Source organism: Melospiza melodia, chromosome 26 (assembly GCF_035770615.1).
Source record: "Melospiza melodia melodia isolate bMelMel2 chromosome 26, bMelMel2.pri, whole genome shotgun sequence".
NCBI classification, from domain to species: domain Eukaryota; kingdom Metazoa; phylum Chordata; class Aves; order Passeriformes; family Passerellidae; genus Melospiza; species Melospiza melodia.
In genome coordinates this window covers 4,108,528-4,120,903 of record NC_086219.1, presented here as the reverse complement: position 1 = coordinate 4,120,903, position 12,376 = coordinate 4,108,528, and the positions used below count along the sequence as shown (strand labels likewise).

Here is a 12,376-nt window from a genome sequence, read left to right as displayed (position 1 = left end):
CCTTTGAAAGCAGCGATGCGGGGCTGTGATGCATCAAGCAGGGGCTGCAAGTGCTCCAAGGGGATGACCCGATCGGCATCCCCAGTGTGACCCACGCCTGCTTCTGGGGGTCTCCCTGGCGGTTTGTGGGAGTCTCCCTACAGCTTTTGGAAGTCTCGGTTCCGCCCCTCCGCTGCTTCCCGGAACAGAGCCCGGTGCCCGGGGCGGGAGCGGCGGGGCCGGTCCCGGGAAGCGCCGCCCCGGAGGCCGGGCTGGGGAGGGCGGAGCGGCCCCGCCGGACCCACCGCAGCCGCTGCCGGAGGTACGTGGGGCCGGGGGAGCCGGGAGGGGACGGGACCCTCTGTTCGGGGAGCTTTAGGAGCTCTGGGAACGGGGCGGGCTGGGCTCAGTCCCAACGGGAACGGGACCAGGAACGGGAACGGGACTAGAGGGGAGTCGGAGCCGAGTCCGGCTCGGGCTGAGCTGGAGTCACTTCCAAAGCTCGGGAAAACCCCTGCAAAGCGGGGGAAACACCCCTCAAAGCAGCAGCAAACACTCCTCAAAGCAGGAGCAAACACCCCTCAGGAGCAAACACCCTCAAAGCAGGAACACCCCTCACAGCGGGAGCAAACGCCCCTCACAGCGGGAGCAAACGCCCCCAGAGCGGGGACACGCGTGAGGGAGCGGGAGCGGCGCCGTGTGGGGAGCGGCGGGGCCATGGGGTCACCCTTGGGGACACCTGGGCTTGGGACACCTCGTCAGCCCTTACAGACACCGGGCTGGCCGTGCTGAGAGTGGGGGAGAGTGGCTGTGGTTTGGGGACCCTTCAGTGGCGCTCTGAGGGAGGATCAGCAGCAGGGAGGGCGCCAGGGAATGCCCCCGCCGAACGCGGGCCGGTGCCCACAGGAGCGGCACACGGATCCCCAGCCCGCGGTGGCCATGCCCGTCCCCGGGAAGGTGCAGGAGCCGTGTGCGAGCCAGGCTGTCGGGAGAGCAAACAAAGCCAAGGAGAAGGACATTCCCTCAGGTCAGGTCGGGGCGGGCGGTCCGTGAGCCCAGCGCCGGGGCTCGGCCTTTCCTGTGGTGCCGTTGCCGCCTACAGAGGAGCGGCCTGGTGCTTTGAGGGGCTCGGCAAACCCGCAGGTGTATCTCGAGCGTGTCCAGAGTGGTTGCCTGCTGATGCTGGTGTTGGATTTTTGGATTTTTGGTGGGGATGTGCATCACTGAGCACAGCATAGCTGGTTTTGTTGGGAAGTGTGGAGGCTTGAGCAGAATCCAGCAGCTCCATGAGCTTGTCCCGTGTGAGATGGGTCATTCTTGGCTCTGTGTGGTAAACGGAGCTTGGTACGGTGAAGCTGCACCTGGAGGTGTGGTCCTGGCTTTGCAGCTCCTTAAAGCCTCTCTGGAGCAAACCTAGACCACTGCCAGGTGGGATGCTGGCACAACACATCCCTCTACAACAAATCCAACTGTCCACAGCCCTGGATGTCCTGGCGTGAGAGGCAGAAAGGGAAAACCTCCCAGGTGTCAGCGAAGAACATGTGGGTGTGGGGCTAGTGAGCCCAGCCCTGGACTCGGGTGACTCGGAAGTATGTGAAACGCCTTTGATTTTAGCTGTGTAATTACACGGGCTGGAAAAGCCTTGGGAAGGAGGAATGTTTGGCCACCGGTGCCCCGGAGAGAGCTGAGTGCCAGTGCCTGGCGCCGTGGCGGTGCTGTAGGAGATGCCAGAGGGCCGGGGCTGGGCAGGGCTGTCTGGAGCCTGGGAGGAGGGATCCCTCCAGCAGCCCAGCTATGTGTCTGCCTCCCCCAGCTTTTCTCATTCCGGGTGTATTTCACAGGCAGAAACTGATGTCAGGGCTCTGTAAAGCAGCTAAATATCCTGTGTGAGCGGTGCAGGTGGCTTGGAGCGATGCAAACCCCAGCAAAGCTCCCTCCGTATGGAAATACCTGTGCCCACCTTGCGGAACACGGCTGCCCTGAGCCTGGCTGCCCTGTGTCGCTTGGCTGCTCCCTGTCCCCAGGCTGGCTGTGCCCTCCAGCGTGCCTGCTCACTCCCTTCCTCCCCTGGGAGCTCCTTGACTGTGTCCACTGTGGGTTTTCTTCGGTTGGAGAAGCACGGGGAGAGGTGATGCCGTGCTGGGGAAAAACACATTGCTGGACATCCAGGCAGAGGATGAGGACGGTGGTGCTGGTGAGGCTGATGGCAGCCAGTGAGAAGTGACAGGTTGGTGGCTTGCAGGAAGGGGGGATAATCATCCAGGGGTTCCAGAGGTGCTTAAAGCACTCCAGAGGGGCTGGGAGGAAGCAGGAATGCTGCTTCCCCTTTGGAGGACGTCAGAAGGGCAGGTGGGTAATGCCTGCCCATGCTGGAAGGCTCTGGGTGTGTTTGTCTGGGTGTTATCTGGGGAGAGGTCCCACAACAAAAACCAGGGGGAGGCCGTGGAGGAATGGCTTTATCTCAGCTGAAACAGCAGATTAGAATTTAAAAAAGAAAAATAAAATTCCAAACTCAGGGATGCAGAGTGGCGTCCAAAGGAAAGCAGGAAGGAGTGCTGGGATTTTCCCAGGCCTAGGTGCACAAGGAATTCAGCTCCCTGGAGAGAGGGGAGCAGCCCTGTTGCCTGGAAAATAGAACAGATCTTCCCAACAACATCAGAGTGGATGCTAAAGCAAACTTTTACTTTCAGGTACACAATATGGCAAAAATCACACGTGGTATAGTAATTCTACAATTTTTATAAGGTTAGTCGATTAGTATACTTATCATATACTCTCCAATTAAAAGGTTAGTTGGTTAGCTAATAATTCCAGGGTCCTGCCACACTGGAAGCAGTCCAGAGGCTTTTTTTTTGCTCCACTTTTGTTTTGTCTGGTCCAGATTCTGTTTGGAAAACAGGACATCCTTGTAGTCGATTCTCTCCTTGGAATAAGACTAAACAGTATTTTGGGAAAGGGTATCTAAGGTTAGCTCATTGTTCCTAAATGTAGAGAGGAAAGATAGGAGAAGTACTGGGAGTTTCAGCTGTGCATTAACAACCTACAAAGCTACAAGTGGTCGAAGTATATGGAAAATATTAAATACATGAAAAATATGAAAGATATTAAAAGCTAAAAACCTCAGGCATCACCCCAAGCCCCCCTGCCTGGTTTAGCAGGGCTGGCAGCATTAGTGTGGCAGTAGTTCCCAGAGGCTGGAGCAGGGAGAGCCCCAGGACAGTGTTTGCACAGCAACCAGGACCCAGCCAGGGCTCTCTGACCTGCCCAGAGCGGTGCCAGCGTGGCCTGGCTGCCCACGGCAGCATTGTCCCCAGAACAAATGGCAATGTCCTGAAACACAGACGTGCAAGGACTCCCTGTCCCTGCCCCTGTCCCTGTGCACTGCCACTGGATGGAAATAATGGAATTATGGGCAGCAGCAGTGTGGAGGGAGGTTTCCTGTATCTCAGTGCCAAAGGCCGAGGTGGTGGCTGCTGCACAGCCCTGACTGCAGCTCTGCAGTTTGGCTACCGTGCCCTGGGTGATCTGTGCCACCTCAGAAACCCCTGGCAGCTGTGCCCACAATTCCCAGAGAGGTGCACATGGCTTGGGAATGGCCGGGCACAGCTTTGGGGAAATGGGGGTTTGTGGGTCGCTGTTGTTCTGCTGTGGAGGCCACGGCCAGCTGGGTGGATTGCAGCACTCTGAGCCTGGCAATGGGCTTTGCCCTTGTTCTGCAGGAAGTGCCAGAGCTGGGGGCCCTGGGCTCCCTCTGCAGTGGGAGAGCCTTGGGCAAGGTTTGAGGAAAACATCACTGTTCCCTACAAGGGGTTGTTAAAAATTAAATTTAAGAAAGAGGGTAAAATAACTGTTAAGTGTCTGTAGGGAATGCTGTGGGCAATGGAGATGTGGATGTGTTCTTTTGTGCTCCAGGCAGGACGTGTAAGCAAAATGTGGAAAAGCCCTGATAGTCTGTGTGGGGCTGTCCCTGCAGATCCCTATTCCCTGGTGAGATGCTCTGAAATGGGCTGGGATTCATCCAAAAGATCAGAAATTGGCTAAATCAGCAGCAGTGCTTCTTTGTGTGACTCAGCTGGGTTTCTCTGGCCATTCCCTGCATCCCTGGGCTGCAGCTGGCCAGAAACACCCCTGCTCCTGAGGCAGGGGGAACAGGGGAGCAAGGAGGGACAAAAAGAGAGAAACCATGGCAGGGAACTGGAAGCAGATGGTCTTTAAGATCCCTTCCAAACCCAAACATTCTGGGACTCTGTGGAAATACCTCCCAAGTCCTGACCTGCTGCTTTTTAGAGCCCCATATGGAGTTTTGTGTCCCTGGTGGGTTGAGCCCCTGTGTCACACACGAGGCTGTGGCCATTGCAGGAAAAGCTCCTGGGGATGTGCCTGGCCAGCAATTAGCAGGGAAGGAGGTTAATGAGCAGGCTCTCTGGGTGCAAGCATGAAGATGAAGGGAGAGCCTTGTAATTAATCTAACAGAGAGGAGACTGGAATCTTTGGATGGTTGGAGAACGGGTTCATTTCCCCCCAGAATTTTCCAGAACGTGAGTTGTGTGACTGGCGGTGCAGTCACAGCCTGGTTTTTGGAGGCAGCTCTGAGGGGCTGTGTCTCTCTCGGGGGTGAGGAAGCCCTGGAGCTCATCCCGTGTCTGGTGAGCGCATCGGGGCTCGCCCTGTGCCCTGGGCTGCAGCCTCCCTGCCGGGATCCCGTGACAAAGGTGCTGCTGCTGGAGCGTGAGTGGGACGGTGATGTCATGGCAGGGAAAGATCCAAAGGTTGCGGAGGGCAGAGGAGCGTGGGCGCTGTCGGGGCAGCAGGGGGTGTCGGGCTTCCTCCTGAGGCACCCGCGGGGCCGCAGCTCCTCCCGGGACACCGGGGTGGGGAATGGATCCGGGCTGAGCCGGCCGGGGGTCTGTGTCCCGCCGAGGGAAGCTGTTCCTGCTGCTGCTCCGCCTGGCAGCCCTGCCAAAGCCTTGGGGGCGTGTGGTGCTGAGAACGGGCTTCTCCCGAACCTCCCCGTGCCCGGTTAACACGGGGAGATGTCGCAAGAGCATCCCGGAAGGCTCCGGAGCTGCAGGAGTGGGGCAGAGGTGCGGGAAGCCCGGAGGAGGTGTGGGTGCCTGCAGGAGTTTAATGGTTTGGAGATCCTGGTGTAAATCATTGCCAGGGCAGGGAACAGGAGGGGTCTGGTTTGCAGGGAAAGGGAAGGGGGGTCTAGGGGCTGAGAAACTCAGGCATCACTCCTCGCCCACCTGATGTGGGCACAAACTTTTTACAGGGCCTGCTGTGAAAGGACAAGGGGAGATGGTTTTGAAGTCAGAGGGATAATTTGGACTGGATATTTAGGAAGAAATTCTTGCCTGTGACCTGGCACAGGGTGCCCAGAGAAGCTGTGGCTGCCCCATCCATAGGAGTGTTCAAGGCCAGGTTGGATGGAGCTTGGAGCAGTCTGGGATAGTGGAAGCTGTCCTTGCCCATGGCAGGGGGTGGGATAAATTGAGCTTTAAGGTCCCTCCACCCCAAACCATTCTGTGGTGCTGGGATGAGGTTCCAGGCAGTGCTGGAGCTGAGCAGAGGCAGCAGCAGCTCCTTGCCGGGATCCTGACGTCAGGGCACTGCTGGAGCAGAGATAGGAACAGCTCTGGGAAGCAGGAGAGCAGCTAATTCAATGGAGAAACAGACTGGAATAGCAAGTCTCCTCTTTAATCTGATTGCTGGCCTGATGGGTAGCACTGCAATGGATCTGTAAAAAACTTCAGGCACAGGGGTGACGTAGGAGCTGAAATCCTGCCCATTTCCAGGGCTGGGGTGCCTGAGGGGAGGCACAGAGGGGTGAGCAGAGATTTGGATCCCATGGGTGGATGTGACCAGCCCTGTGTGTGCTCTGTGCCCACCCTGGGTGCAGTGCAAATCTCCTGCCCCGAGGCCATCGCAGCTGTTCTCAAGTGAAGTCTTGGCTGGCTGATGTGTTTGTGGCAAGGATGGGAGCTCAGCTGGATCATCAGGTGAGAGAAAACCCCACAGGGCTCAAGCAGAGAGCAAAACCTTTGTGTGGGAGGGCAGAGGGCAGTGCTGGTTCCACCAGTGGCAGGCTTGGAAGTGTTTGGTTGGGAGGATGGCTCTGGGGATGCAGGTGAGCACATTGTGGGTGCTTTCCACATCCTCAGCAGCTGCTCACTGGGATGGAATTAAAGCTGGGCTCAGTGGGTTCCTTCCCCCAGGAGCACAGGGAACAGGAACCTGTGCTGGAGCTGGCAAGGCAGGGAATGATGGGCTTGTCCCTGCCTGCCTGTGGCAGCTCCCACTGCGCTGGGATCAGCAGCTCCTGGGTGCCCCAGAACCCCAAAAAACCACGGGGAACAACACCTTACCCTGCCCAGAGCCCTGTGGGGCCAGGGCTGTGTGCAGAGGGGCTGGGACACCCCCTGGAGTGTCCCCGGGTGCTGGGGCACAGGCAGTGCAGGGAGGTTCCTCTGCAGGTTCCTCCTCCCCAGGCTGGCGTGCGAGTCTTTTCCTGCTGCACTCCCTTGTGTTCTGTTCTATCCTGGCCCTTGACCCTGCAAACTGGGCGTGCACTCAAGCTAAACAAGCAAACATGGAACTTCTGAGCTCGGGAGGGTTGAGCTGAAGGGTGTGAGGGGGTGTGTGGATGTAGCACCACTGACAGCACAGAGCACAGCCCCTCCAGCCCAACCTGGCATAAAGAGCCCAGGAGGGGAAGGAGAGATCCCTGACACATCCACAAACCTGCAGGGCTCACTGGGCTGGAGATGGGGCAGCTCTGCTGTGAGGATGCAAGCTGCCCACCCATGGGTCACTGGACCAGAGGCCAGGGAGGCAAGCAGGCAGGAAATGTGGCTCTGTGTGTTTATTTTTGGAGATCGAGCACATTTGTGACTGGTGACTTGGAGAACAGTCAGAGGGGGGGTTCCCACCCGTGGCCTGGCTGGTTGGGAGTGTTCTGCTCGACATCCCTGAGGGATGCAGCTGGGGGTGCTGCTCCAGGGAGGGTGAGAGCCAGCCTGGAGGGAGCCTGGGCCTACCAAGGGCTCTCCATCCCAGCAGCAGCCAGGGGAAGCCACGGGGTCAAGCTGGATGGGAGGGAGGCAGTTTTGGTTTCTGTTCTCTGGGCAGGCAGCCAGCGCTGTGAGGAGCCCTGCTCCCTCCAAACAGGGGGAGAGGAGAAGCTGCTCAGCTAGAGGGGTGTTTCTGAGCATTTCCAGGCTGGTTTGTATTGACAACAGCTCTTGAAATCGATTTCCATGGCCTTCTTTTGGTGCTGTGAAGCTGTCAGTTATCACACTCCTAAGGACAGGCAACCTAAGCCCTTAGCAAACATCAGTGATTGGATTGCTTTCAAAGGTTGGTGGATATTACAGCTGAGAAAGTAGTAAAGGATGGGGATGAGGAAGGATCCAGGAAGGATCTACCCTGCTTCTATCCTGCCATGAACTCCTCAGCTTGAGGAGAGATGATTGAGATTTGTGAGATGCTCAGGTTCAGGGAGTGGTGCTTGGGGTGGTTTGTGGTTTGTTAGATGGGGGTTTATCAATACCAATGACAGCAGTTTAGATGGGATGATTAAGGAGAAGGTAAATCATGAAGTGAGCATGATAAAAAACCAGGGGCTGGGTTTAGTTGAGGCACACCATTAAGGAGGGGGAGAGGCCTCTTTCTTTAGCTCAGAAGGCAAATGCTGGTGTGCCCGTGTTCACAGGGGTGCAAGGAAGAGGGAAGGGACGAGGATCTGACTCCATGTTTCAGAAGGCTGATTTATTATTTTATGATATATATTATATTAAAACTATACTAAAAGAATAGAAGAAAATATTTCATCAGAAGGTTAGCTAAGAATAGAAAAAGAAAGAATGAATAACAAAGGCTTGTGTCTCGCACAGAAAGTCTGAGCCAGCTCACTGGGATTGGCCATTAATTAGAAACATCCAACATGGGCCAGTCACAGATGCACCTGTTGCATTCCACAGCAGCAGATAATCAGTGTTTACATTTTGTTCCTGAGGCCTCTCAGCTTCTCAGGAGGAAAAATCCTAAGGAAAGGCTTTTTCATAAAAGATGTCTGTGACATGCTGGCTCATAGCTCCTTAATGCTTAGGATGATACTAGAGGGGATCAGCTTGAGATTCCAGTGAATAAACTGGTGCTGTGGTGGCTGCAGAGCCTTTGCTGTGTGTGGAGGAGTTTTGGACTGAGGTGATGTGGGATGGGAGAGCGCCTTGTTGTGTCATGATGAGCATGTATGGGGTGTGTGAGGCAGTGAGAAGGACTGTGGGTCCCGTTGGGATAATCGTGAAGGCAGATCAGCTGAAAAGTGCCATTGCAATAGCGAGTTCTGCCATGAGGGCTGTTGGTGCTGGAGTGGTGATGGACTCACACCCTGTTTTGGTTTCTCCCCGTGTCCCCAGAGCTCTGATGCCAGCAGGGCCGCAGCCGCCGTGCCCCGAGCCATGCGGTGACAGCGCCGAGGGCGCAGCGCCCCGCAGCCATGGCCCAGTCCCGGGCCAACGGCTCCCACTACGCCCTGACGGCCATCGGGCTGGGCATGCTGGTGCTGGGCATCATCATGGCCGTGTGGAACCTGGTGCCCGGCTTCGGGCCCCCCGACAAACCCGGCGGCAACAGCAGCAAACCCGAGCGCGGCTCCGGCGGCGTCCTCAGGAGCAAAACCTTCTCGGTGGCCTACGTGCTGGTGGGCGCGGGGCTGCTGCTGCTGCTGCTCTCGCTGTGCCTCAGCGTGCGCGACAGGAAGCGCCAGAGCCAGGAGCTCCCCATCGGCCACGTGCAGCGCCAGGCGTCCACGGAGCCCTCGCAGCAGGAGGACAGGTGAGCAGGGCGTGGGGGACAAAGGGTGGCAATGAAGCCAAGGGATGTTGTCACTCGGGAGGATCTGGAGTGTCACTCTGATTTTTTAAGATTTTTTTTAAGATTTTCTAAGCCTTCTGATGTTGACGTTCTCGTAGTGAACTTTCTCACACGCTTGCTGTAAATTACTCATTGTTTTGCATTCTTTCATAGAAGAAGAGAAAGTTGATAGACTGTTGGTTTGTCCAGTGTCATTGGAGAAGTGACACTGTCACTCTGTCCTGGTTTAGGACAAATTAGGGGAAATCTCCAAAAGGGAGCCCCCCCAAAACAAAACAAACCTCCAACCACCCCTCCCCCAATACCAGGTTCGGGAAGGAATTTCTCGGAGGAGCAAAGTGGAAAACAAAACCTGTTTATTAACAAGTAACAAAAGAACACTCCCCAACACAAGAAAAGAAAAGAAACCAGGCAGTGTTGTGGAGGGTGCTGAGCTTCTCTCTCAGACTCCGGGGGTCCTGGACGTCTCAGGTCAGGTCCGGAGCCAGTCCAGTATCTTCAGGGGAGGGTAAGAAAAGAGGGAACGAAAGAAAAGAAAACAAACAGCGCAGAAAGCAGAAAGCAAGCAAGCAGCTAGCCAAGCCAAGCCAAGCAGCCAAAAGCCAAAAGCAAAAGTGCCTGGTCACACTCCCTCCTCTCTTCCCTGCCACAGCAAGACGGCCGGGGGGGGGGAAGAGAGAAAAGGCACAGCTGCCAGACACAACACACAATATTGGGATAAAGGCTGTCACCCCACGACACACTCTTAGAAAACTATAAATGTTGCAGTCAGAAAATAAACTTCCTTTTTTCCTTCACCTTGAGAGCACAATGTGAGCTTGTGTTCTTTCGTGTCCTACAGCGACATTGGAGGAAGGCAGCATGTGCTGAGTAAGGAAGCACAGACCATAGTTGAGGGTTTTGGTGTGTCCTGGAGATGCATTTGTGCAGCTGTGAGTGGGAGGGAGCCCTGTCGGTGTGTGAGGTGGGGTCTGGGCAGAGCTGAGGCCAGGGCAGCACTGGGAGAGGTGCCACTGCTGGCTGGGCTGGCACTCAGGAGTGAGCTGAGGGAATCTGAGCAGGATCCTGGGTGACACAGCCAGATGGCACATAATGGAGAAGGGCCAAAAACTGTTTCTAGTTGGGTGGGGTGGTTTTATTCTTCCCTCTCCATCCCCTTCCCAAATGAAGCTGTGCTACCCAGACATAACTCGTGATGCAGGAGAGGGGCTGGCTCTGCCTGGCTGGGTGCAGCCAAGGTGCCAGAGAGCCTTGGAGTTCAGACCTGGTGAAAGTCTGCAGGGCTCAGCTGTTTGCTCAGGGAGTTCTGTGGGGCAGAGCAAAGGCTGCTGCCACAGCAGGACAAACACAGGCACAGGGGAAGGGCTCCCTGTGCAGGGAGAGGCAGGGGAGCACTGAGACTGTGTGGGATGCAGGGGGACAGGAGGGGACAATGGCTCTGCTGGCTCTGGTCAGGGTCTGCAGATCCTCGGAGAAAATGGATTTTTTATGTTTAATTGGAAAGTTAAGTTCAGAATGGCAAAGAAATGGCAAGTATTGTGTGCAGGTACCTGTGCATAGATGGTGACATAGAGTTGGATCTCTTTGCAGAAAAACCTGAGGTACCCAACCCATTATACATCAGAATGACAGAGACAGAGGGTTGATGTCCTTTTCTAATGTATTTTGACTGATTTTTGTGAGTGGAGGAGAGGAGAGAAACTGATGTTCTCTTGAGGGAAGAAATCACTGCTGGGCAATAGAAAAGGGTCTGTGGGCAGAGAAAGTGATGATCAAATATGGCCATAAGTCACAAGAAAATAAAATCTGTCTGAACTTAGGTGGGGTCACTATTTATTCTGTCAAGCAAAAGGAAACTGGCACATAATGGAGAAGGGCAAAAACTATTTCTGGTGGGGTGGGGTGGGGTGGTTTTATTCTTCCCTCTCCATCCCCTTCCCAAACGAAGCTGTGCTACCCACACTTAACTCTTTCCCCTCCAGCCAAGAAGAGGATGAAGACGTCTCCTCGCAATACTACGTGCCCAGCTACGAGGAGGTGATGAACACGGGCTACTCGGAGCGCAGAGACTCGGACAGGAGCGCCAGGCTCAGCGTGTCCCTGCCCTCGTACGAGTCGCTGGCGGGGCTGGAGGAGGGCGGGGCGGCGCCGGGTGCGGCGGGCGCGGAGCCCGGCCCGGAGCGGCCGCCCAGCCGCCACAGCTCCCGCCTCAGCAAGCGCCTCAAGCCCCTCAAGGTGCGCAGGATCAAGTCCGAGAAGCTGCACCTCAAGGACATCAGGCTCAACCTGGCACAGGGCAACAGCAGCGTCCCCATCACCATAGAGCCCCTCACCCCTCCGCCCAAGTATGAGGAGATCCAGGAGAAAATGCCAGTGGGCCAGCAAATGCCTTAAAAAAAAATAGAGGAATCTGTGATGCTGCTTGGTTGAGGGTTTTTTAAAACCCACCGTGCCCAGAGGGGGTTGGTGTGTGGGGGCAGCAGCAGCCAGGGCTGCCTGGAAGCTGCCACGTGCAGGACGTGCTGTGGCACAAGGATGGGACTCCTTTTCCCTGGGTTTTACAAAAGACTGTGGGGAAAGAAACCTGAACACCACAATTCTGCTGCTGTGAAGTAAATGAAGGCTGGACATGCCAAAAGTGTCACTTGTGGTGTTTGAAATGAGACCACCCAGTGCATCCCTCATCTCCTCTCCCCCTCTCTTCCTGCAAGACTTTTCCAAGCCACCAAACTGATGTTGCAGAAGGATTTTCCAAGTGGAAAAGTGAAATGTTTCCTTTTTTGGATGTCTTTTCTTTCTGAGGAAGGGGAAGCACATTGCCAGAGAAGCACCAGGGCTCTCCCTGGCTCCCAGCTGGGCTGGGCTGGTGGCCCAGGGCCAGCCCTGACTCCTGCCAAGGTCTCTGCTGGCTGCTGGGGAGCAGCTGAAAGGGGAGAGGATGGATCCCTGAAAGGGGACAGGATGGATCTCTGGAAGGGGACAGGATGGATCCCTGAAAGGGGACAGGATGGATCTCTGAAAGGGGACAGGATGGATCTCCTGCCTTGCTGCTTTCCCTGCTGTGTCCTGTGCTCCATTTGAGGCAGGGGGTGACTCTGGGGGGCTGGGAGTGCCAGAGCCAGGGCTGGAACCACTGCTGAGCATCCTGTGCAGGCAGCCTGGTCTGAATAAATGTTTTGTATGTTGTGTTTGCTGTGTGCTTTGTACCTTGTGTGTGTGTGTTGTGTACATTTTGTGTGTGTTTTTTACATTGTGTGTGTGTGTTGTGGACTTGTGCATGGTTGGCCCTTCCCAAGGTTTCTGATCCACCAGCAGATGCTGCTCCAGCACGGAGCTGTGTTGTGCTGCCAGGATTGTTGCTTGGGAAAAGAAGAGGAAAACCCTGAAGTGAACAAAGCAAAGAGGAGAAGCTGAGCCAGGCAGGCAGCAGCATGGCCAAGGTTTCCAAGGCTACTGCAGCCACCCTGCCAGCTGGGACACGGCTGCTTTGGGGGTCATTTTGTGCAATTCTGGTGCTTGAGTT

At 55.8% G+C, this 12,376-nt stretch overlaps 1 protein-coding gene across 1 annotated transcript; it reads left to right on the top strand.

Moving 5' to 3' along the window:
• The first annotated feature begins 384 nt into the window (after positions 1-384).
• Positions 385-12,043, top strand: TMEM51 (transmembrane protein 51). The gene is made up of 2 exons (XM_063177146.1): positions 385-8,814; positions 10,836-12,043. Exons 1-2 carry the CDS (start codon positions 8,477-8,479, stop codon positions 11,245-11,247), a joined length of 750 nt encoding a protein of 249 aa, XP_063033216.1. The 5' UTR covers positions 385-8,476; the 3' UTR covers positions 11,248-12,043.
• The last annotated feature ends 333 nt before the right edge of the window (positions 12,044-12,376 follow it).

Coding starts and splice junctions, on each gene's coding strand:
- TMEM51 (XM_063177146.1), top strand. CDS start 8,477: ATGGCCCAGTCCCGGGCCAACGGCTCCCACTACGCCCTGACGGCCATC. Junction 8,815..10,835: donor CCCTCGCAGCAGGAGGACAG/GTGAGCAGGGCG, acceptor TTTCCCCTCCAG/CCAAGAAGAGGATGAAGACG.